Below are 25,136 nucleotides of genomic sequence, written 5' to 3' on the forward strand. Positions count from 1 at the left end.
CCGCCAATTCTACACGTGTGCGGCGTTTGCTATGAATCCTGAGGGGGAAGTCCCCGCCGGATTTTAAATAAAAATCCGGCATGGGTCCCACCCTCAGGAGCATACCGGGCCGTTAGGTCTGTTATGGGTTGTAAGGAGAGCCCCCCTACGCCGAAAAAAACGGCGTAGGGGGTCCCCCTACGATCCATACCAGACCCGTATCCAAAGCACGCTACCCGGCCAGCCAGGAAGGGAGTGGGGACGAGCGAGCGCCCCCCCCCCTCCTGAGCCGTACCAGGCTGCATGCCCTCAACATGGGGGGGTTGGGTGCTCTGGGGCAGGGGGGCGCACTGCGGCCCCCCCACCTCAGAGCACCCTGTCCCCATGTTGATGAGGACAGGGCCCCTTCCCGACAACCCTGGCCGTTGGTTGTCGGGGTATGCGGGCGGGAGGCTTATCGGAATCTGGGAGCCCCCTTTAATAAGGGGGCCCCCAGATACCGGCCCCCCACCCTAAGTGAATGAGTATGGGGTACATCGTACCCCTACCCATTCACCTGCAAGAAAAGTGGTAAAAACACAAATAAACCACACAGTGTATTAAAATATTTTATTAGTCTGCTCCGGAGGCCGCCCCCTGTCTTCTTTATTAGCTCTTTTACCAGGGGGGGCTTCTTCTTTGACGTCTTCGGGTGGGTGGGGGCCGCCGTCTGGTTCTCTTCCACCGCCGGGGGGGGGTGGCTTTTAAAAAAGCCCCCACCCCCCCGGCGGGTTTCCTCCGGCGTCTTCGGCGGGGCTCTTCTTCCGCTATCCCGACGGGTCTTCTCCGCTATCCGGGGGGTCTCGCCGCTCTCCGCTGTTGACTCGTCGCACCCCGGTTCTTCGTCTCGCAGTCCGGTCCCTTCTTCCGTGCTGTACGTCTTCTTCCGTGCTGTGAGTTCTTCTTCCGCGCTGTGACGTCATGTTCTTCACTTCTCTTCTTCTCCCGATGTTGACACGCCGGTCCTCCTCGCTGAAATGACGGATGCGCGCCTTGCATCGGACCTATATAGGCCTCACAGTCCCATCATGCTCTGTACCTACCCATGTGATACCTACCCACGTGGGTAGGTATCACATGGGTAGGTACAGAGCATGATGGGTCTGTGAGGCCTATATAGGTCCGATGCAAGGCGCGCACCCGTCATTTCAGCGAGGAGGACCGGCGTGTCAACATCGGGAGAAGAAGAGAAGTGAAGAACATGATGTCACAGCGCGGAAGAAGAACTCACAGCACGGAAGAAGACGTACAGCACGGAAGAAGGGACCGGACTGCGAGACGAATAACCGGGGTGCGACGAGTCAACAGCGGAGAGCGGCGAGACCCCCCGGATAGCGGAGAAGACCCGTTGGGATAGCGGAAGAAGAAGAGCCCCGCCGAAGACGCCGGAGGAAACCCGCCGGGGGGGTGGGGGCTTTTTTAAAAGCCACCCCCCCCGGCGGTGGAAGAGAACCAGACGGCGGCCCCCACCCACCCGAAGACGTCAAAGAAGAAGCTCCCCCTGGTAAAAGAGCTAATAAAGAAGACAGGGGGCGGCCTCCGGAGCAGACTAATAAAATATTTTAATACACTGTGTGGTTTATTTGTGTTTTTACCACTTTTCTTGCAGGTGAATGGGTAGGGGTACGATGTACCCCATACTCATTCACTTAGGGTGGGGGGCCGGTATCTGGGGGCCCCCTTATTAAAGGGGGCTCCCAGATTCCGATAAGCCTCCCGCCCGCATACCCCGACAACCAACGGCCAGGGTTGTCGGGAAGGGGCCCTGTCCTCATCAACATGGGGACAGGGTGCTCTGAGGTGGGGGGGCCGCAGTGCGCCCCCCTGCCCCAGAGCACCCAACCCCCCCATGTTGAGGGCATGCAGCCTGGTACGGCTCAGGAGGGGGGGGCGCTCGCTCGTCCACACTCCCTTCCTGGCTGGCCGGGTAGCGTGCTTTGGATACGGGTCTGGTATGGATCGTAGGGGGACCCCCTACGCCGTTTTTTTCGGCGTAGGGGGGCTCTCCTTACAACCCATAACAGACCTAAGGGCCGGTATGCTCCTGAGGGGGGGACCCATGCCGGATTTTTATTTAAAAATCCTGACGGGGACTTCCCCCTCAGGATTCATAGCAAACGCCGCACACGTGTAGAATTGGCGGGAATCCAAGTCGGATCTCCCGTCGCTTCTATGACGCGCTTGCTGGGATGTGCTGTCACTATCTCCAGTGAGTGCAAGATGTCGGCGAGATCTCGGCACCATGTCGCCGAGTATCAGCGCGACGCTGTCGTGCTAAAAGCACAATATCACAAACACCTACTGTACATGTGGGAGCCATGTTAGTTTTAGTTTGTAGTCTTTATTTCTGTCAAAAACTGCCTTTAATAAATCATGTCCATAATAACAAGGTCAAGCGGACAAGGGCAGCCAATATGTTTTACACTTTGAACCACTTATTTTTAGACTTTTTTCACTCTGTTTTCGCCTTTTAAACCGGCCAGCAACGTACCTCCTGTATACGAATGCTCCCACTCTGGATAAAGGAGCACTGGGGCACATTTGGTCAACAGCCATGTCAGTCTGGGTAAAATGTACTAGCGGATTAAGATACACTAACAAACTAAAGGCAAATTTATTTATTTTTTTGGTATACAGGTTTTACATGAAGACATCAAAGCTGATAATTTTAAGTACCCTTATAAGTGGTAAATATTTGCCTCAAGACTGTATTGTATTGTAAGGGTTCATGCACACTGCAGCTCCAAAAAAAAATGCTTTTTATTTCTGCCTATAAAAGCTTGTTCTTTTTTGTGCCCTCTCGTGTTTTTATTGAGCTCTTTCAAGCTTTTTTGAGCATAATGCCGTGTACACACGACTGTTTTTAATGTCATGGAAAAAACAACGTTTTTCTCAATGTGATTCTTGTCAAGCCTGACTTGATAGTGAAAAAAAAAAATGCTCGAGCAAAGCGCGGTGACGTGCAACGGCACTATAAAGGGGAAGTTCCATTCGATTGGCGACACCCTTTGGGCTTATTATGCAAATTTCCCTTCTCATAACCAGCTTCTGAGCATGCACGTTTTTTTTTCCCCGACTTAAAGCCTACACGTGAAAAACGACGATGTGAAAAACAACAAGAAAAAATAGAGCATGTTCTAAATTTTTAATGCCCATTTTTCACATAGAGAAAAATGCTCTGGAGCCTACACATGGTAGTTTTTAATGACCAATTTAAAAAAATTCATTTTTCTCGTCATGAAAAACGGTCGTGTGTACACAGCATAATGCTCTGTTCACACCTGGGAATTTTTGGGCATTTTCCTGCTATAATGCTGTGTACACACAACCGTTTTTCATGATGAGAAAAATGAAATTTTTATAATTGGTCATGAAAAAAAGTTGTGTGTAGTCTCCAGAGCTTCGTCTTTTTTCACGTCGTCGTTTTTCATGTCGTCGTTTTTCACGTCGTGAAAAACAGACGCGTGTACGCTTTAATGAGGGGGAAAAAACGTGCATGCTCAGAAGCAAGCTCTGAGACTGAGAAATTAGCATAAGCAGCCCAAAGTGTGGCGCCATTCGGATGGAACTTTCCCTTTATAGTGCCGTTGTACGTCACCGCACTTTGCTCAAGCATTTTTTTTTCACAATCGTGTGTATGCAAGGCAGGTTTGAGAGGAATCACGTTGAGAAAAACGTTGTTTTTTTCAATGACATGAACAACGGTCGTGTGTACGCAGCATAAGCCTCAGCTCTAAAAACAGGCAACAAGACAAATCCCCTTAATTTCAATGGCCCCTGTTCACATCTGAGCATTTTGTCGTCTGAAGTAAATTGCCTGAAGCTCAAAAAAGTACAGAATCGTATTTTTTGGCAGATTACAGGCATTTTCAGCTTTTTACATTGGTGACCTTTTTGACCTATACAAAAACACGTCAAAATGCCAGCATAATCATGGTAAAAATGTGGCAAAATAACGGCAAACAACTTGCGACTTTCTCCCTGAAAACAAAATACCTAGGTGTGAAATGAGCCTTAGCATTTTTTTTTCATAAACCCTCCTAGATAGTATTTTCTTAAAGGGCTTGTTAACCCATATAACTCAAACACTGCCAGACCCTCTACTAGAGCCTGTCATAGCTCACTGCATTAGTCTTTTAGAAAAGCGAGCATTGTAAATACCTATTTAGAGCTATCACATGAACGAAAAAACAGTCATGTCTAAGCGCTGAATTGCAGTGTGAAACGCGTCGGCCATTTCTGTACCTGTTTGCGGTGACTGCATGTGCATTTGAAAATAAAAAGACCAACTTAATTTTAAGTTATCTTGGAGTGCGGCTATCCAGAGTTTTTTCGTTCATGTGCTACAATTAGCATTGCCAGCACCCTGGTGGTTCAACAACCCTTGATGATCTACGAGGCTCACCTGGAGTGGTGAAAGAATTGTCTATTTAGAGCTATCCAGCTCCGATGGATGGCTGCTGCAGGAGGGGCTGTGATCTCCCTCTGACGTCAGCCGGGGATATCACATGGGTGCTCAGCCCTTCCTGCAGTAGCCCTGGAAACCGTCCAAGAGTCCATGATGGCTCAAGAGACCGCTAAATCAGTATTTAACAACGCTCGCTTTTATAAAAAGCCTAGCGTGCTATGACAGGATAGCAGGGGCTGGCAGTGAGCACATAACATTTTAGTTTTGCTATAGCTGTAGTGGGGGGGGGGAACAGACACACAGCCATGAGCTGACAGGCAGGAAGGAGGGGGAGAGATGAGAGCAGAGAGTACAGCTGCGTACGATGGAGGGACACACTCTGAACACGGTGGCAGCAGCCCTGATTATCAGTGGATAGTATAGAGATTGGATCAAGAAGTGGCAGGTTCAGGGATGTTTTTTACAGTTTATATGGAGGCAGATTACACAGCACAAGCACTGTGCTGTGTAATATGCTTTAAGGGACCAGGAAAAAATCTGGAACAAATGTTTCTGTGAGTTTTTACAAGTTTAGCTCTTTGGGGCACTAGCCTCCTCTCAAAAACGTGGTTTGGTGGTAAGAGGTTCTGCCTGTAGGAGATATGCCTGAAAAAGCCCTAATGTGCATGGACACATTGGCTAACATGGAGGGGAGTTTCTAGGCTGAAAAAAAATAAGCGCTCAAAAGCCTGTAGGAGCAGCTTCTTTGAGCTCCTTTGAGCTGCAGTGTGCTGAAAAACAAAATTACTCACAGGAAGATGATAAAGGAAAGAAAGCCTAAGGCCCCATACACACGAGAGGATTATCCGCAGATACGGTCCAGCGGACCCGTATCCGCGGATAAATCCTCTCGAGGATTTCAGCAGATTTCAATGCGATGGCGTGTACACACCATTTCAATTGAAATCGCGCTGAAATCCTCTGGCGATGACGTGTCGCGCCGTCGCCGCAATTATGACGCGGCGACGGGCGCGACGCTGTCATATAAGGAATTCCACGCATGCGTCAAATCATTACGACGCGTGCGGGGAATCCCTTTGGACGGATGGATCCGGTGAGTCTGTACAGACGAGCGGATCCATCCTTTGGGATGGACTTCAGCAGATGGATTTGTTGAGCATGTCAGCAAATATTCATCTGCTGAAAATCCATCCCAGGGGAGATTTATCCGAGGATAAATATCCCGCAGGAGTGTACACACCATAGAATCTATCCGCTGAAACCCATTTGATGGGATTTATCTGCGGATAGATTCTATGGTGTGTACGGGGCCTTAAAGGAAAACTAATACAGCCATCAAATCTAAGAATTGGTGAGCTGCAATATAAAAAATGGGTTTAATACTGTTTTAAAATGTCGTTTTTGAGAAAAAAAAAGATTTTCAGTTAATTACGGTTTTAACTACTTTGTGTCCAGGGCCAATTACTTCAAAACATACCAAACAATTATATACAGTATCTCCTGAAAGCAACGGCCCTGTAAAATATTTTTTTGTATGATTTTTATTTTTTGCGCAACTAAAAAAGACCGACATTTTGAAAAACATTACGTTTTATTGTTTTTCTGTATATTTTTTGTAAATAAGTAAGTTTTCTTTTTCAATTATGGGCACTGATATGGCGGCACTGGTGGCACGATGAGGGGCACTGATAGGCGGCGCTGGTATGCTGCACTGATGGACACTAATAGGCGGCACTGATGGGAACTCATAGGCGCACTGGGCACATTTTGGCAACACTGGATGGGCGGCACTGATGGGCACTTATGGGTGACACAGATGGGCACTGATAGGTGGGCACTGGGCATAGATGGGCACTAAGAGGTGCACTGATGGACACTGGGTGGCACTGATGGACACTGGGTGACACTGAGGGGTGTTTTGATGGCATTGCTGGGCACAATCAGTGCCCATGTTGCCAGCCAGTGCCATTTGTAGGCCACTGATTGGCATAGATTGCATTTAAAACATTTTTTTATTGTTTTTTTTTAACTACTTGTGCTCTATTGAGCACTGGGGGGCACTCCCTGGTGGTCCAGTGTGGGGATCCGAGGGGGGCTGCACTGATGAACAATCAGCGCGAACCCCCCTGCCAGGAGAGCCGCCGATCGTCTCTCTCTACTCGCGTCTGTCAGACGCGATGTGAGGAAGAGCCGGTCAACGGCTCTTCCTGTTTACATCATGATCAGCCGTGATTGGACACGGCTGATCACGTGGTAAAGAGCCTCCGCCGGAGGCTCTTTACCGAGATCGAAGATGCAGGGTGTCAGACTGACACCCCACATCACCGATCGCCGTGCTGCGCGCCCCCACGGGCACGCGCCGGCATGAAATCCTGCAGGACGTCCATAGACGTCCAGTCAGGATTTCACCACTACTCCCCGGACGTCAATCTCCTATTGACCCGGGCGGGAAGTGGTTAACATGAATTGTAGACCTAGAATTACAGCTATTACTATAAAAGAGGACCTTCAGGTGCCCAATACAGCATGGTCATTCTACCAACTCTTCCTTCTATTCAATTTACAAGAGGCTTTGTACTGTATTATGTAAACCCAATCACCCATTACAAATATTCTGTGAATGGACAAATGAGAGAGGGGTGGGCAGAATAGCTGCTGTCTAGCAAAATGCATTTCTCCTGTCAGAGCACTGGAAGAATAGTGATAGCTGTACTCCAAATCCTGCAGTTTATTATTCATATTTCTGTGCTGCACAGCGTTTGCTAAAATTCCCTTGTGGCATGCTCAAGGTACGGATTGTTGTTCTCAAACAGACAGCCATGTTCTAGATCTCTTCAAGTCTAATGCCGCGTACACACGATCATTTTTTGACATGAAAAAAACGTAGTTTTTTAAAAATTTTATTTAAAATTATTGTGTGTGGGCTTCACATCATTTTTCGGGGTTCTGAAAAACAATTTTTTTTTTTTTGCAAACATGCTGCATTTTTTAACGATGTTTTAAACTATGCCGTTTTTCGGGTTGAAAAAAATGATCGTGTGTGGGCTAAAGCAACGTGAAAAACCCTTGCATGCTCAGAAGCAAGTAATGAGACGGGAGCACTCTGGTTCTGGTAAAACTACCATTCATAATGAAGTAAGCACATTCATCACGCTGTAAGGCCTCGTACAGACGACCGAACATGTCTGCTGAAACTGGTCCGCTGACCAGTTTCAGCAGACATGTTCGGTCGTGTGTACGGCCGACCGGACAGGTTTCCAGCGGACATTTGTCCACCGACGTTTTCGAGCGGACACTGTTTCTTAGCATGCTAAGAAACATGTCCGCTGGAAGCCTGTCCGTCGGACATGTTCGGTCGTCTGTACAGACTCACCGTACATGTCCGAGCGGCCGCCATCCCTCGCATGCGTCATATCACTTTGACGCATGCATGGAAGCATTGACCTTCCAGCGTTGCGCACGTCGCCGCGCTGTCTGTCCGCGCGGATTTCTGTCTGATGGTGTGTACAACCATCAGACAGAAATCTCCGAGGGGACATGTCCGCTAAAAAAAACGGTCCAGCGGACCGTTTTCAGTGGACTGTCCCCTCGTCTGTACGAGGCCTTACAGACAGAAAAGCGCGAATCGTCTTTTACTAACACGGAATCAGCTAAAGCAGCCCCAAGGGTGGCGTCATCCGCATGGAACTTCCCCTTTATAGTGCCTTTGTACGTGTTGTACATCACCACGCTTTGCTAGAGCATTTTTTTTAAACAATGGTGTGTGGGCAACATTGTTTTAATGATGAAGTTGGAAAAACTCATGCCGAAAAATGATCGTGTGTACACGGCATAATACTCCCTTGTACAATGCTCAAGTGAAAAATGCTAATGCTCCACATTGTTGACTGCAATACTTTGCATGTCCAACTGGTGGATCTCCAGACCACTGTGCTCTGTGTAAAACAGCGGTCCACATCTTCAGAGTGCTGTTGGCAAATGTTACGACACTACAGTAAAAAAAAAAATATCTACTTTTTAGGCAGCCTGATTAACAAATTAAAAAAAATATATAGCTTTGGTTAGGCTTAAAGGATCACTAAGGAAATATTTTTTTAGCTAAATAGCTTCCTTTACCTTACTGCAGTCCTGGTTTCATGTCCTCATTATTCGTTTTTTGCTTTGAAGTAGCTGTAATTCTGCTCTGATCTCCACACTTCCTGCTTGTCTGGCTCCTTATGAAAAAACTCATGGGAGCTTCTAACTGTGGTCCAAGCTGTGTGTCTAAAACTCCTAAGAACCAATCAGATTCATTTTAAAAACAAAACACTGCCCTGGATTTGTTTGTTTTTGTTCTGTGTCTCTCTCTACTTCACAGAAACATGAAACCAGTTTAAAACCGAAAGTGAAACTGAAGGCACATTATATGATTAATTTTTACCTATTTTTAATCATTTTTAAAAGGAATCAGTTAACTTTTAAGTCTCTATACACTGTAAACAGTCATTTCAGCAAAAAATAAAATTTCCTTTAGTGACCCTTTAATATCTCACAGTACATATATGGTGAAGATGACACAATTTTTTTTTTGTAATCCATTGAATAGTTGGAATGTAATGATTATACCAGGTAGTGCGCCACTTGCCACAATATTAAAATTCATGGACCATTCATTATAATGATTACTCCATTTCTATCACGCTGCAAGCACTACTTGACCTGAAGGATAATGGAGTTGTTTTTCACAAACTCTAGATGTGTATTCAGAATTTTGAGACCATTGTCTATTCTTTCAGTTTCCATCACCATTATGTAATTTTAAACATTTTAAAACTTGATTCAATACAGTTAATATAAGATATACAATTAAATACATTGTTAGCCTCGTACACACGATAGGTTAAACAGAAGACAACGGTCTGATGGACCATTTTCATCGCTCAAAACCGATCGTGTGTGGGCCCCATAGGTTATTTAACCATCGGTTAAAAAAAAGCCAACTTGCTTTAAATTTAACCAATGGATTCCTAACCGATAGGTCAAAACCGATCGTTAGTAGGCACAACCATCGGTTAAAAATCCATGCATGCTCAGAATCAAGTCAACGCATGCTTGGAAACATTGAACTTAGTTTTTTTCATCACGTCGTGTTTTACATCACCGCGTTCTGACACGATCGTTTTTTTAACCGATGGTGTGTAGGCGCGATGGACCATCAGTCAGCTTCATCGGTTAACCGATGAAAACGGTTCATCAGACCGTTCTCATCGGATGGACTGAGGGGCCCACTAATTCCAATGGCAGGGTGGAGGAGCGGTGTATTCAACATCCCCACACCGCCCAAAAGATGCTGCTTGTAGGACTTTTTCTAACGTCCTGCAAGAGAGCTGCTCCAGTGTGAAAGCACTCTGGCTCTGACAGGGGAGGTGAAGGAGAGGCATTTTTCAGGTGCTATTTTCATCCCAAAAGCGCTTGAAAATTCCCAGTGTGAAAGCGGCTCTTACTGTGGAGGCAAATATCTTTCCCTATACTTAAAGGTAGGAACTTGCCCATTGTCCTTTGTAATGACCTTAAAGTCAAGTATTTTTTTTTTTTTTTTTTAAGATTTTTTTGGATCATTGCTAAAATTTGACACAGACCATATGGCATAGGTTCTCTAAGGCCTCGTACACACGACCGAACATGTCCGCTGAAACTGGTCCGGCGGACCAGTTTCCGCGGACATGTTCGGTCGTCTGTACGGCCGACCGGACAATTTTCCGGCGGATCGGACAGTTTTCCAGCGGACAAATGTTTCTTATCATGCTAAGAAACATGAAAAAGAAAAAATGTAGCGCCAACCTGTAAGTGAAAATGCCCACCAAGTACCCTAAGGTGGATAGTGATCTCGCTAGAAAATATGGCTAAATCCTTAGCTTAACACAGTGAAAAAGATCATAAATGCCTAGAGCTATATAACAATTCACTCAGGGCTAAATATGAATACTGGTAATGCAGTGATGAAACAAAAAAAAAAAAAAAAATATCAAGTCCTGTGAATCTGTATGGCTACAGATATGAACAAAACACAAATAACACAAAAGTGAATAGTCCCATATATGTGTATAGGGGTGGTTCTTTATATCTCATAGATGTATGCAGATATTCCCATCTGTTGGAAACAACACATCTTCAAATGGACATTCCTTGGCAATTTAGAAGAATAAAATACTCTTACCAGCTACCGTTGACCCACGTCTCACCATACGGTGGGTAGGTCTTCAAGGCTTGTATGGGCTAAAAGCCCTCCAACGGCACCGATGGAGATAGAAATCCTTGTTACGATGCTCCAGATGGATCCCAAAGGGAAGCTGGTAATACTGGCCTCAGGAACGTCCCACGAGATGATATGGAGGAAAAACTCCAGATTTCAGAGGGAATGAGAAAAAAAAGGGAGAGAACACTGATGACGAGTTTTGGGACGCACAGCATTGGTGCTGTGTCCCGGACTCTGATTCGGCGGTGGGTGCGAGGCGGTGCTGTCCATTCCCACTCCCTCACATTGGACAGAGGGGTACACGTGGGATACACGTGGGATAGGAGGAGGTGACGTTCGTGGGATTCGCACGCCAGATGGGAGCGGTGCGGCATGCGGGGACCACAGGTAGGCAATCATGGGGGCTATTTATAGGCGCAGGGAATGATGGAGTCCAGTTCCATGCCCCAGTAGATGTCTGTGAGGACGAAACCGGTCGGGTTTACTGGACTCCAAACATTACCACTGCGCAACTGAGTTCCTGCCATTGGATTTGCTGTGGTTACTTGAAGTGTTGTGTGGAATTTTTATCTTTTGGGATTTTTTTCATTTACCCATTTGTATTTGCTGGACTCTCTTCCTGCTGTGCAATATTTTACTTTTTGAGAGTTTTTTGAAATTTTAAAATACATTTTTTACACTATGAGGAGGTGTTCTCTCCCTTTTTTTTCTCATTCCCTCTGAAATCTGGAGTTTTTCCTCCATATCATCTCGTGGGACGTTCCTGAGGCCAGTATTACCAGCTTCCCTTTGGGATCCATCTGGAGCATCGTAACAAGGATTTCTATCTCCATCTGTGCCGTTGGAGGGCGTTTAGCCCATACAAGCCTTGAAGACCTACCCACCGTATGGTGAGACGTGGGTCAACGGTAGCTGGTAAGAGTATTTTATTCTTCTAAATTGCAAAGGAATGTCCATTTGAAGATGTGTTGTTTCCAACAGATGGGAATATCTGCATACATCTATGAGATATAAAGAACCACCCCTATACACATATATGGGACTATTCACTTTTGTGTTATTTGTGTTTTGTTCATATCTGTAGCCATACAGATTCACAGGACTTGATATTTTTTTTTTTTTTTTCATCACTGCATTACCAGTATTCATATTTAGCCCTGAGTGAATTGTTATATAGCTCTAGGCATTTATGATCTTTTTCACTGTGTTAAGCTAAGGATTTAGCCATATTTTCTAGCGAGATCACTATCCACCTTAGGGTACTTGGTGGGCATTTTCACTTACAGGTTGGCGCTACATTTTTTCTTTTTCACTTTTATACATTTATCCACTGGTATGTTGGCTGCCTAACCACTACTTATTTTTCACGTATTCTATTTTGATTAGCGCAATATATTTGTTTTTATTTTTTATTTTTTGCTAAGAAACATGTCCACTGGAAGCGTGTCCGTCGGACATGTTCGGTCGTCTGTACGACTCACCGGACATGTCCGCTCGGCCGAAAGCCCTCGCATACGTCGAAGTGATTTGACGCATGCGTGGAAGCATTGACCTTCCAGGGTCGCGCACGTCGTCGCGTTCGCTTTCCGCGTGGAAATTTGGTCTGATGGTGTGTACAGCCATCAGACCAAAATCCGCCAGCGGACATGTCCAATGAAAACGGTCCGCGGACCGTTTTCATCGGACATGTCCCGTCGTGTGTACGTGGCCGTACACCGTTATCCTCAATGTCATTCAACAAAGCAATCAATATATGATTTATCAGCCTCTCTGTACATGTTACAGATATATCAATATGGTTTCCCCATGAGACTCTAAAGCCCCATATACACTATTAGATTTTCTGCAGTTTTCTGTCTTTAGATTTAACAAAACCATATAATATGAGGTCAAACCTTGATGCCGCGTACACACCATCACTTTATGTGATGAAAAAAAAACGACACTTTCTGTGAAGTAAAAAATTACGTTTTTGAAACTTCAATTTTTAAAGACGAAGTTGCCTACACACCATCGTTTTCTCACAATGATCTTGCAAAGTGAGGTTACGTTCCACCACGTTTTACCATTGAAGCTTGCTTCATAAGTAGCTTCTGGGCATGCGTGGATGAAAAAACGTCTTAGAAACGACGTTTTTTGCTACACACGGTCAATTTCTGTGTACAAAGTGCACTTTTGAAAAACGACACATAAAATTGAAGCATGCTTCAATTTTTTTTGGTCGTTTTTTACAAGACATAAAACAACGTTTTCCCCCCACACACAGTCAATTAAAGTGACGTTTTTAAAAACGTCATTTTTTTTCATCACATAAAGTGATGGTGTGTACGCGGCATAAGAGTTTCAATTTGCATGCAATCAGGCAGGCCCTTGCACTACATGGTTTTGGTAAATCTGAAGACAAAAATCGGCAGAAATTTAAATAGTTTGTATGGGGCTTAAACCTATGTTTATTTAGGTATGATATGGCATGCAATTTGACATGTCAAATCGCATGTCAAATCAGAGGCTATTGCCAGAAATGGCACCGTCTGAACCGTTGCGGAGCCGATTTTGTGGCGCCACACTTATTACCAAAAGTAGTTCCTGTACTACTTTTGGTGACTTTGGGAGGCGATTTGTATACACGTCTCTGCAGGAACCCGCACAGATGTCTGTCAAATCGCCCCCGAGGTCAGACTGAAGTGTGCAAGTTCAGCTGAGCTTGCACAATTTCTAACCCGCTGCACTGTGAACATAGGCTAACAGTTACATATATCTTGAAGAAAAAAGCAATGCTGCGAGATTCCCCAATCACATCATTACATCTCCTTCACTTAGTAATACTTTTCTTCTCCCACAGGGGCATTTCTACCCATAAGGCTAGGTTCACAAATGCTTGGTGCAAATTTACCCATAGTTTTCCATGCAAATTTCCAAAGCAGCTGGGATTTAAATGAAGTTCAGATGTGAATTTTTGGAGCTGGCAGCCACCGGCTTCTTTGGCATTAGCTGGTTGTTAAGGAGTAGGCCGAAAGGCGGGATGAGCCAGCCCCCTACTCATTCATTTGGGGGAGCAGGATCTGGGGGCCCCCCTTGTTAATGGAGACTTCAAGACTCCGATAAGCTCCCTGTCCACAGACCCCCACAACCAGTGGCCAGGGTTGTGGGAAAGTGGCACTAGTCCCCATCAATATATGGACAAGGTGGTTTGGGGGGCAGAGCACTCCCCCATGTTGAGGGCATGTGGCCTGGTATGGTTCAAGAGGTGGGGGCGTTTTGCCAGGCTGCATGCTCGGATAAGGGACTGACATGAATTCTGGGGGGGGCACTATGTCATTTTTAAAAACAATTTTGGAGTGCCTGATATGGATTGGGGGGGTCATGCTGTGTTCAAAACTGATCAAATGAGTGATTCAGATGCATTCCTATAGAGGACAATGAGCCCAGAATTTGCATCTGAACTGCACCGCAGTGTTCAGAAAACGCACAACTCTTTTTAAATTTGCAGCGGATTCCCACTGTCAATACACCACATTAATGTTTCACATGTCATGATTCACATGTCATGCAAATAGGATGCGGTTCAAAATGCATCCAATTTGCATGTGTGTGAATGGAGCCTCAGAGTGTTATGCCATGTACACGCGATCCGAATATTGTACGAAAAATGTCATCCGAGGAAGAATCGTCTGATAATCAGATCGTTAGTACAGGCCTTCCGTGAGCCGATCATGACAGTTCATCCGATATTATTTTATCGGACATGCACAAAAATGTTCCTCGTACAATACCAGATCGTACGATTTTCGTTTGGTCATTACAGTTGTCGTCCAAAAATACAACAAATACATTACAACACATGACATCACTTCCAATTTGTTTTCTGTCGTACGAGAATTTTCATGACTTTAGTAACCTATTAAATTTCTACTTGCGACTAGTAAACGGAAAAAGCCGGACGATCTGTCGTCCGATTTTCAGATCGTGTGTACGTGGCATTATAGATACCAATTAAATTGTTCAACAGGTCTCTAAAAACTACAGATGTTTTCTGTTTAAGTTATATAGTTTGAGAAAATACACATCCATTGAGTTTAACCTAAGTGTGTGTTTATGTGCATGTGATTTTGAGTTTCTAACAATTCCCATAGCTCTGTACAGTACATTAACCAAAGCAAGAAGTTTTCCATTGACTGTGGCATTCAGAATAGTATATCTTCCTATGGGATTTAAAAATAAAGAGTGAATTGTGAGATCTAAAGTATTTTTAAAGGCCATCATATCCTCTTTGGATTTAGTCTCTGAATTTGCAAATAGGTATTGGGAAAAGCAATTACTTACTTTTGCTTAATGACAGGAGGTCTAGATTTGGAAAAAATGTGTCTCATGTATGCGAAGATTATCTGAATGTAAGCATAGGGCTTCTTTCCATAACAATCAACATTTAAAGGGGTGGTTGAGCTCCTTAGCATTAACGGATGCATTAACGGATGTAAATGGGTAACCATCTGGAATCAGCAGTATAACACATGAAGTTGTCTTCTGTACTAAAACCCATTCCAAGAGACAATAGCACATCAAAGGTTGATTTACTGGTGCACCTGTGCATGGTAACCAATCAGCTTCCAACTTCGGCTTGTTCAATTAATTAGGTTGATTGGTTTCTATGCACAGCTGCCCCAGATTTTGCATGCTCCAGTTTTTAGTAAATCAACCCCAATGTGTCTAGTAGGACTAAGTAAATACAGCAGTTGAGACCACATATCAGAGTTATAAAATCTGCAAACGTAAAATCAAACAGTGAGCATTAGATATAAAGAAAAGCAGAGCCAAGTAAAACAAATAACAACAAAGAAACATATATGTAAACACATGAGCGTGCAAAGCACATTCATCTTGTAGAGGTGTGTGTAAATGCCATGAGCCTAGAGGCCAGGCGCAAAACCCACCCTTAGGAGGCATATTATAAATGGGTAAAAGTATAGATTAGCTGAATCAGGGTTTGGATAAGCCGATCCACTATCGAGAAAGATGTGAGGATCTTATTTGCTTCCTGGAAGGTTGTGGAAGATCTACCTTTAAACCCCATTTGACAGCATCATTTGTTGTAAGTAGGAGAATTGTTTTGTTCTGATGTACAATCAAAAGCCTAGTAAGATGACCCAATTTACTGTAGAGAGGATTTTCTGTGAGCGTAAGACATCAGTGACAGGTTTAAATTCTTTCCACCGCTGAGCCGTAGAAGCTGAGTTAGATATCGGCAAATAGCAAAACCAAAGCAGATTGATCTGAAAGAGAGCCAAGTCACCTAGTAGAGGTCATAAGGGCTTCTTTCACATGAAAAATTGAATCCTTGCTAGGACATCACTGGGAAGTTCCACAGGGAGGTATTTAAGTTTAAGATCTTTAGGAGAGATTGCTTCAGGAATATCCCTAAATGTAATTTCCTTTTCCCTAGAGCTATCCTCTAGATCCCCGAAATTTATTTCAGAGAAACTGGATTTCGCTAATTTGTTTGTGGAATGCATGAAATTGTTATGTGCTGTTACACATTCTTTTATTTTATTCTCAATAGGATCAGTACATTCGGCAATATGGGAAATATGAGATTTTATATGGGATGCCAACTTCTGTGGATCAAGTTAAATATTCTTATGCAAGGATATAACATTTGTTTCAGCATTACAGAAGAAACTGGGGAATCAGGGGCTGGTAAATCTGCTAGTGAATTAGTGGATTCCTCAGACTCAGCTGTCAGTGTCCAAAAACATGGAAACTTTTTTACTTTACAGGCCTTTATTAAAGGGAGAATTGAGAGGAGCCTCTTGGAAATATCCAACAGAAGGTGAGGAAAAGGATTTGCAATATCTTCTTCTGCATCTGGGAACAGAGTTGTATTCTCCAGCGATTGACATGCAAGTGGAACTTTCGGTGCATGTGAATCAGTGCCATCTTGGTCGCGCTCTGTGTCCGCCTTCTGGAAAAAAATCAGTCAACTTGTGCAGTCCCTTGGAGGAGGATTTCCCATTTAGACATACTGTCCCCTGGGTCAGTGACAGACTCAGAGACAGGAGACAACATAAATAAAGTACCTGATGTAGCTGTGGGTTGCTAAAAGGAGTGGTGGGTGAGCAGTGCCCACTCCTTTTATGGCCAACTCTCCTGCGGCTCGGACACGCCCCAAAGTTCTAAATTTGTACTGCTCTAACAGTTAAGAACCCTTGCCTCAATCAAAGGTTAAGCCTCCTTTCTTCTAACCTCAAAATGTGGCCATGTGTTCTCTTTAGGGACCTTAGCGTAAACCATATATTACAGTTATTGGAGTCCACTTTGATATATTTGTAGATTGTAATCATATTTTCTTTTAAGCGCCTCTTCTCCAGAGTTAATAACTGTAATATATATATATATATATATATATATATATATATATATATAAATAATCGATCCTGATAGCTGAGGTCCTTTGTTTTGTTGCCTTTCATTGAACTCTTTCTAATTTAACATCTTTCATGAGAATTGGTGACCAAAACTGAACTGCATATTCAAGATGAGGCTGAACCAGTGTTTTGTAAAAGGGTAGAATTACTGATTTACCTGTTGAATATATGCATGAAAAGTATCTTGCTAGCTTTATTAGCTGTGGCTTGATATTGCAAGCTGTCGCTAAGGCTGTGATGCACCCCCAGATTCTTTTCCATCACTGATTCTCGCAGAGGAGCACTCCTATTTGTTGCACCCAAGTACATAACATTACATTTCTCAATATTGAACCACATCTGCCATGTGGCTGCCCAAATTATGCAACATCCCTGCAAATTATGTAACCCTGCATAATATGGTATCCTCAGCAAACAGCCGAATTAGCTCTTGGTTCCAACCTATATATCATTTATCACTACTCTCTGGAGCTGTTCACGTAACCAGTTTCATATCCATGTATACATAATTTCTGCTGTTGTCCAACAATATGGATATTAAGAAGTGAGCAGGAGGTGAGCAATACAGAAACAGAGATCATGGTATATTCATATTGTTTGGCAAGGTGACAAACTTTTGTAAGAAAAAAAATGAAATTCGATTTTACCATGCCTCCTGATCCTCAGCTGTTTTCAGCTGTCTATACATTTTCTTTAAGAAAACAAATCTACCATTCTGACTGGTGAACATCTGACTTCCTTTTAAACTATCATTTATAAGGAAATTAAGCTACTCTGGACCAAAAATCTGCCCTAGTGCAGTCAGGAGTTAGGAAGAGCAAGAAAAGCGTAGGCTACAATGCTGGAGCTAACCACCTTTTCGGTAAAAACTTTGTAGACTTTACCACTGCTAATCACCCTGAGATGTTCCAAGCTGTAAAGTGTCAATCATGTGGGAATTCTGAATAGTATCAGCGAAACAGGTTGAGAGCAATTGACAAAATAAATATCATTGAAGTTGGATTAATTTCTGGTCCTAACCATCCGACTTGTGACATCCGACATGATTACAGCAACAGGAAAAGGAATTTATGTCACACTGGGATTGTTTTGATTGGCCAAAGGACAAGTCGGACTATCTCAAAGTCGGAGCAAAATCGTATCCTGTTCATTCAAGTCAGATGTAGGACCGACGTAGAACCGATGTCGCAGGGCAAAGTAGGATGTGTGAACACAGCCTAATCTATGAACATCTAAAATTGCACCTTTACTACAATTTTAAGAATAAAGGTTTCTGTGCAAACCTTTTTTTTTTTTTTATCATTTCGCCATTGACTTTATGCAAATCTCCTATAAGGATTGATGGTAAACATCTAAGGCAATATTTTTTTATGAAAGCAACAGCATACAAAAACAGGACGCTTTCTCTGTGCTAAAAAGTGTACACAGTAAACACGTTAAAAAAAATTGGGAATAAAAACCACTCCCCAAAAATACATCACAATGCATGAAAACCTTCATATCTATGTTTGAAATGTTGGTTACATTTTTTTTTCTTTTTTAAGCCCAGACAATAGGCTTTATTTCACAGTGTAGTCATATCTGACAAATTCAAAGTGGGGTCATCCTCAAACAGAATTTGTGAATTGGGCCATATCACTTTGGCTTAATATGTTAGGATTTAAACAGTTCAAAAAAGCCTTTGTAAATTCTAATAACTCATGCATATGATAAAAAAAAGGAACAGATATGTTTATACTACTGTATAACACGTATTACCTTTGTACAAGTGGTATACTGAGAGCCCAGCCAGCAGCAAAATCTGGATATTTGAAAACAGATGGGTTTTCAGCAAATGCGTAATGGTGAATTATAGTAGATTCCTCATCATACAATGCTTTGCCCAAGAAGTAGTTCTAAAAGAAAAACATTGAAAATGTGAGCAAGGTCAACATTTTAACAATTAAAATTAACAGTTGAAGCGTAGATTTTGGACTGAAGTAGTGACTGAAATAATAGATAACAGTAAATTAAGATATTTAAAAAAGAAGTATGAAAATATCACAAGCTATAGGATCATCTTATTTATCATCTATTATGCAACCCCGGGGGAAATTGTTTACAGAAATTAGTCAAGAAAAATTAAAAAGATGCCATTGATTAGGTACCTCAGAAAACTGTTTATATTATGCCGTTTAATATTTTTTTAAATTACTTATACAAATCCATCACCTTTTCAATAATTCATAAAATTTGACAATATAACACTACTACACTATCCCACCTAATAACATCATGCATTATCCTATGAAATTAGGGTATAAGATATAAAGTAATCCACGGTTTATTGCTGATAACCTTTCTTATCATATAAATTGTGACACACTGTATGGCTAGAATGTCCGTAGGCAGGATAGTATAGAAGTGTGATAAAACTATTTAAAATTTTAATGAACGTGGGAAAAGGTGATGGATTTGTTCATGTAATTTTTTCTAAAGCAATAAAACAACATAACATTTTTGGAGGACAAGGTCCATGGTGCTATTTGCACTCTTCTTGGCTTGTTATTTTTGTACTCTAATTGAGTGTTGGTACTTACTCTAATGTGCAGAAGTGAAGCATACCCCCTACTTTTCAGGGATGTAAATTGTTATCATCCAACACCTTTACTGGTGTGTTTTGAACACTGGCTTTTTTTTAAATGGGCAACATAGAAATAACACACAACTAAAGAAAGCCAAGCACTAAATCCTTTCACATAGACATCTACACTGAAATCCGTTTTGGAGCAAATAGATATGAGTAGAATGAATGTTTTCCATTTGAATGGGGGTACTCTAATAAAGCATGGCCCCGATTACCATATAAAACTATGGTCAGGAGGATTGTCAACTGTATGTATGGTCCTACCTTAGACCTGTCATATCTCTGCAATGTTTCCAACACCTTTTGAACTTTCACAGAGGTGTCCTCTTCACAGAAGAATATCCACGATGAATTCCTGCCATACGTATCTGCAAAACTTTAAAATAAAGAACTGATTGTTAATGTACTCTAACACTGCTAATACGGACTAAATGAAAACCGTTTAAGCAAATGCTAGTGTTGCTGATGAAGTTTAAGTACCCAAAGCAGATGAACATTTATAAGCCTCTCATTTTAATGACACACCAGCTCAGAGCAAGTAATGATTATTAGTTTGTAGCTGCCATTAGAACTCAAGCGTGAAAGTCTTATGATAATAATTCCACTTTATACCAGAATGCCCTAACAAGCAAAGATAAGCAGGACCAAAACAGAAGAAGCTTTTGCAAGTGATTGAATTAAACCAGACTACATTGATTTGGACATATAAAAAAAAATATTAAGGTCTGAAGCAAAAGTTCTTCTTTGACTTTGGATTTTACTGTATCATTTTTTATTTTTACTATGCTTGGAGGGAGGAATTACAACCAGTTAGCCAGTCCTTAGAATTGGTGGCAAGATTTGTGTTCTTTTTTCAGGGTTAATATTTTTATTTTACCTGGTAATTCTGCAATATAATTTCTGTCCCTTTGGTAACGACACTTGCTTCTCTGCTGTATCAATGGAGGAGGGCACAGTTTTCACACAGGCAGGACCTCAAACTTATTTTTTTTCTCATCCCTGCTATATGGGGAGGGTGGGGGAGGGAAGAGTAGTCTACAGGGGGCCCCCGACTTACGAACGCCCGAGTTATGAACTTCTCCTAGTTATGAACCGGGCGTTACGGGGACCCTCTGCCATTTTCCGTGGACCGTCTGGTGTTCTGCGCATGCGCGGCCAGACGGAACCTCGGGAAATGTCGGAAATGTCTGTAATTGGCCACGCATGCGCAGAACGGCATTCGACGGAACATGGGAAAACATCTGAAATGTCCGTAATTGCCGGTCTGCACATGCGCGGCCGGCTTACGAACATTTCCGATCGACAAACACGAGGAAAGACCCCCTGTACAGAACATAATAGGACTTTTGACTTCAATGTTCTTTATCTTGGAATACAGTACATAACTGGTATTCATAGACCATGTGATATATCAATTCAAAGGATTCCCCATATAGGCTTTTATCGCCAAAGTTCATGCATATAAGGTGCCTCTTACAAGCAGAGCAAGCTTTTGTCCACAAAATTCTGTGCATGTGCACTGAAAGATTCTTGAGACTTGTTGAATGACATTCTGAAGAGCATGCACACACAATAGTCTTTTGATACTTAGCCATTCCCTTAGTCATATTGGCAGTTTGTGATTGTACAGAGTCAGGTGCCATCAGGCAAAGCCTGGTGGGGACTGCATCAATTAGCGCAGAGAAAAGCATTTTGCGCAATCTTAGCTTCAGTGGAAGGAAAATTCTCCACAGTTTCTGCTTCAAAATCCATATCCTCAATACTTTTATACATATCTTCAAGTAAAAGGAGGTTCTGCTTCTTATTTCCGACCATGGTCAGAAAAAAAAAAAAGGACATGTCCTCTGTAAACTGAAGGTTCTAAAAGTGCTGAAAGTTTTCCAAAGAGTTCCTACAAAGTGGCAGAAAAAATAGTTTTTGTTAGACAGGCTACATGGTGCATGCCTGAGGGGAAGAGAGCCAGAGTCCAATAAGGGGAGCAGTGTCATCAGTGCTGGAACAAGGTCACCTAAAGCCCAGAGTAAGCATACATTACCCCTCCTCCTAGTACAAATATTTTCCCTCAAATTCCCCCCCCCCCCCCAAAAAAAAGTCACCCCTCCCAGCACAAATCCTTTACCCCTAAAATTTCTCCTCAGGGTACACCCCCCACTCCAAATCCAATGGCTCCCGCTTCTATGTCTGAACCAATTAGAGAGACTCTGCCCTCGTGAATATCAATGGATCAAGATCTGGCTCTGGTATGTAATTCAGGAGAATGTGACTAAATAGTTTCCTCCCTATGCTTTCTGAGGACTTGTGACCAGAACTGGACCACATATTAAAGATGTGGCCAGGCCAGAGCTTTGTAAAGTTATATAATTATAGTTTTATCTCTTTTTTGGGGGTTATGGTTTATAGCAGAAAAAAAAAAAATATATATATATATATATATATATATATATATATATATCTAAAAAAACGTTCTGCTATAGACCATAACCCCCCCCCCCCCCCCCCAAAAAAAAAGTAAAAATCTAATTTTGGCATAAATTTTGGCCAATATGTATTCTGCTACATATTTTTGGTAAAAAAAAATCCCAATAAGTGTATATTGATTAGTTTTGCTCAAACGTTATAGCATCTACAAACTTTGGGATATTTTTATTTAATGATATTTTTTTTTTTACTAGTAATGGTGGTGATCAGTGACTTATAGCAGGACTGAGATATTGCAGCGGACAAATAGGACACTTGATTTTTTTTTTGGGGAATATGCACTGTCACTATACTATATGCACCATCAATATACTAATGACACTGGCAGGGAAGAGGTTAATATCAGGAACGATGAAAGGGTTAAATGTATGCCTAGGTTGTGCTTACCAACTGTGGGGGCAGTGCTTTGACTAGGGGAAGACAGATTTATGGTCCTGCTTTGCAGAAACACAGAAGGAAAGCCTTCCCTGCTGACAGAACAACAGTCTGCCTTGTTTACACAGGCAAACTGCTGTTCTGCTTGTGCCCCGAATGAGTGGCAGGTCCCAGTGGACATTACTCTCCTCCTGCTGTGTGTCTCTTGTAGTCTATATTAGCAGTTCTGATTGTGCTCCTACATTTCTTATTGCATTCCTTGTCTTGTTTTAATGCTGACAATGACTCCATGGCCTTATATTTTTTTAATGGCTTTTTTGTTCTCTTGTTTTATGCCTTTTTCACTCAAGTTTAGCCACCTAGGTTTACCCTTAGCCCTTTTATGTGTGTTGCCCAGTGGAATTCACTGACTAATGCCATTATTTAGCATGTTCTTAAGCAGTAAGTGACCAAAAAGTCAGCCCAGTTCTTCATGCACCGAAAACCCTCCCACTTGCACTGGTTCCTCAGCCACTTGATAAGTTCCCTAAGCTCCCACTGCCTCTCTATTGTGGCTCGAGGTATAGGCAGCATTTCTGAGAACATTGCCATGAAGGTCTTTTTTTTTATCTTTAAAGCAGATATACTGCGGCAGAATTGCTCTCCTGGGTGAAATCCTGTACATATATGGCTTTACCCAGGACAACCACCAGAGGGCGCCAGCACAGGGATTTGTGTGCATAAATCCCTGTGCTGTCAGAGGAGAGAAGACAGATGGTGTGTTTCTACAGAGTAGAAACAGCGATCTGTCATCTCTCCTAGTTAGTCCCATCCCCACACAGTTAGAACACAGTGAGGGAACACCCCTTGATCGCCACCAGTGTTAACCCCTTCCCCCCCTGCCAGTGACATTTATACAGTAATCAGTGCATATTTATAGCACTGATCACTCTATAAGTGTCAATGGTCCCAAAAATGTGTCAAAAGTGACTGATCTGTCTGCCACAATGTCACAATATGGCTAAAAATCTCAGATCACCGCCATTACTAGTAAAAAAAATGATATTAATAAAAATGCCATAAAATGCCATAAATCTTTCCCATAGTTTCCCATAACTTTTGCGTAAACCAATCAATATACGCTTATCGTGATTTTTTTTACCAAAAATATGTAGAATAATACATATTGGCCTTAATTAATGAAGACATTTTTTTTTTTTTTTTTTAATTGGGCATATAATAGCAAAAAGTCAGGAAGGGGGTAAATACAATCTTCTGGGCTGAAGTGGTTACATTTTTTTTTTATTGAATTTCATTTAAAAAAAAAAAAAAACAAATCCTGTATAGTTATACGATATTCAGTTATAACAGCAGATAATTCTGAGTCATTATATTAGTCATAAAGGTAAGAATGTACTTGGAGGTCTTATTTTTATAAAGTCCCTGAATTCATTTTTAAGGACGCTTCATCTTCCTCTAACTTTGTCATTGGTTCCCATATGTACCATGACAGCTGGGTCCTCCCCAGCCCCACCCAACAATTTATCCATCTGGTCTGCATTTTTATACACATTGAGGTTGCCATATTTACACATCAAACATGTATGCTCTATTTCATGCTTAATGGTCATGTTCAGTAACTATGCATGCAAGTTTAGCAGACATGTTTTGTCTGAATGTAAGCAAAGACCACTGTAGCTTCTAGAGACATGAAATATCCATAATGCTCTAGTAGCCAAAAACTATCTGGCCTAGATATGAAGTAGTAAAGCAGAACACTGCTTATCCCGTTCTGCTCTACGATTAGGTTCCTGGAGGGGGATCTTTATCAATGATCACTATCATGAATCAGCAGTATGTGCCTTCACTACTTTTGTTTGCGGAGTAGGGAAGTGCCAGCATTGGTGGCTGGACTCGGAGAGGTACACAACCCTCAGAGCAGTTTTAAAGATATGAGTGATTATATGGCCTTGGCTTAAGAGCACAAGTTGAAGCATATTTTAAATACGTTGTACACAGAAGCTGTTTTACCTGCCAAAAGAAATTGTATTTTTTGCTCATCTGTTAATGCTACAGCATAGAAAGACATTTTAGACACTAGTGTGCTTTCAACCTTGTGACACCAGTTTTGGGACTGTGCTTGATATGGAGCAACAAGAGTGGCCTAAACAAAGTCCTGACCTCAAACCTACTAGACGCCATTTGAACAAATTAAAATCACAGTTGCGACCTAAGTCTTGTTGTCCAACATTATTACCTGACGTCACAAGTGCAAAGAGTGAGCTGTTATAGTTGTAAAGGGAGGGGCGGCAATTCTATATTGATGGTCATGATTTTGGGGTACCCAAAAAGCTCATATAGTTGTGATAGCCAGGAGCTCACAAACAGCAGCATCTCAGCTGGTTCAGCAGGTACCGGCAAAGATTTGAACCATGTGAGGGCAGGCTGAATGTACAGAAGTTGATCAAATCAATTAACTTGGGTACAACCAGCCTGTCACATTTTACATACATATATATATATATATATATATATATATATATATAAAATAGCCACAAGCAGTAGAGATTATTTGCCCATATGTATTGTGAATCC

At 42.4% G+C, this 25,136-nt stretch overlaps 1 protein-coding gene across 2 annotated transcripts in view; it reads right to left on the reverse strand.

Annotated features, from left to right (window-relative positions):
- The window catches only part of B3GLCT (beta 3-glucosyltransferase), a 604,827-nt gene that overhangs the window by 146,616 nt on the left and 433,075 nt on the right, over positions 1-25,136 (reverse strand). For both annotated transcript variants that reach the window (XM_040340455.1, XM_040340454.1), the window contains 2 exons: positions 19,974-20,085; positions 18,842-18,978 (listed from right to left, as the gene is read on the reverse strand). In XM_040340455.1, the coding sequence (XP_040196389.1) occupies positions 18,842-18,978; positions 19,974-20,085 (249 nt within the window). The remainder of the gene's footprint in view (positions 1-18,841; positions 18,979-19,973; positions 20,086-25,136) is intronic.

This window comes from Rana temporaria, chromosome 2 (assembly GCF_905171775.1).
Source record: "Rana temporaria chromosome 2, aRanTem1.1, whole genome shotgun sequence".
Classification (NCBI taxonomy): domain Eukaryota; kingdom Metazoa; phylum Chordata; class Amphibia; order Anura; family Ranidae; genus Rana; species Rana temporaria.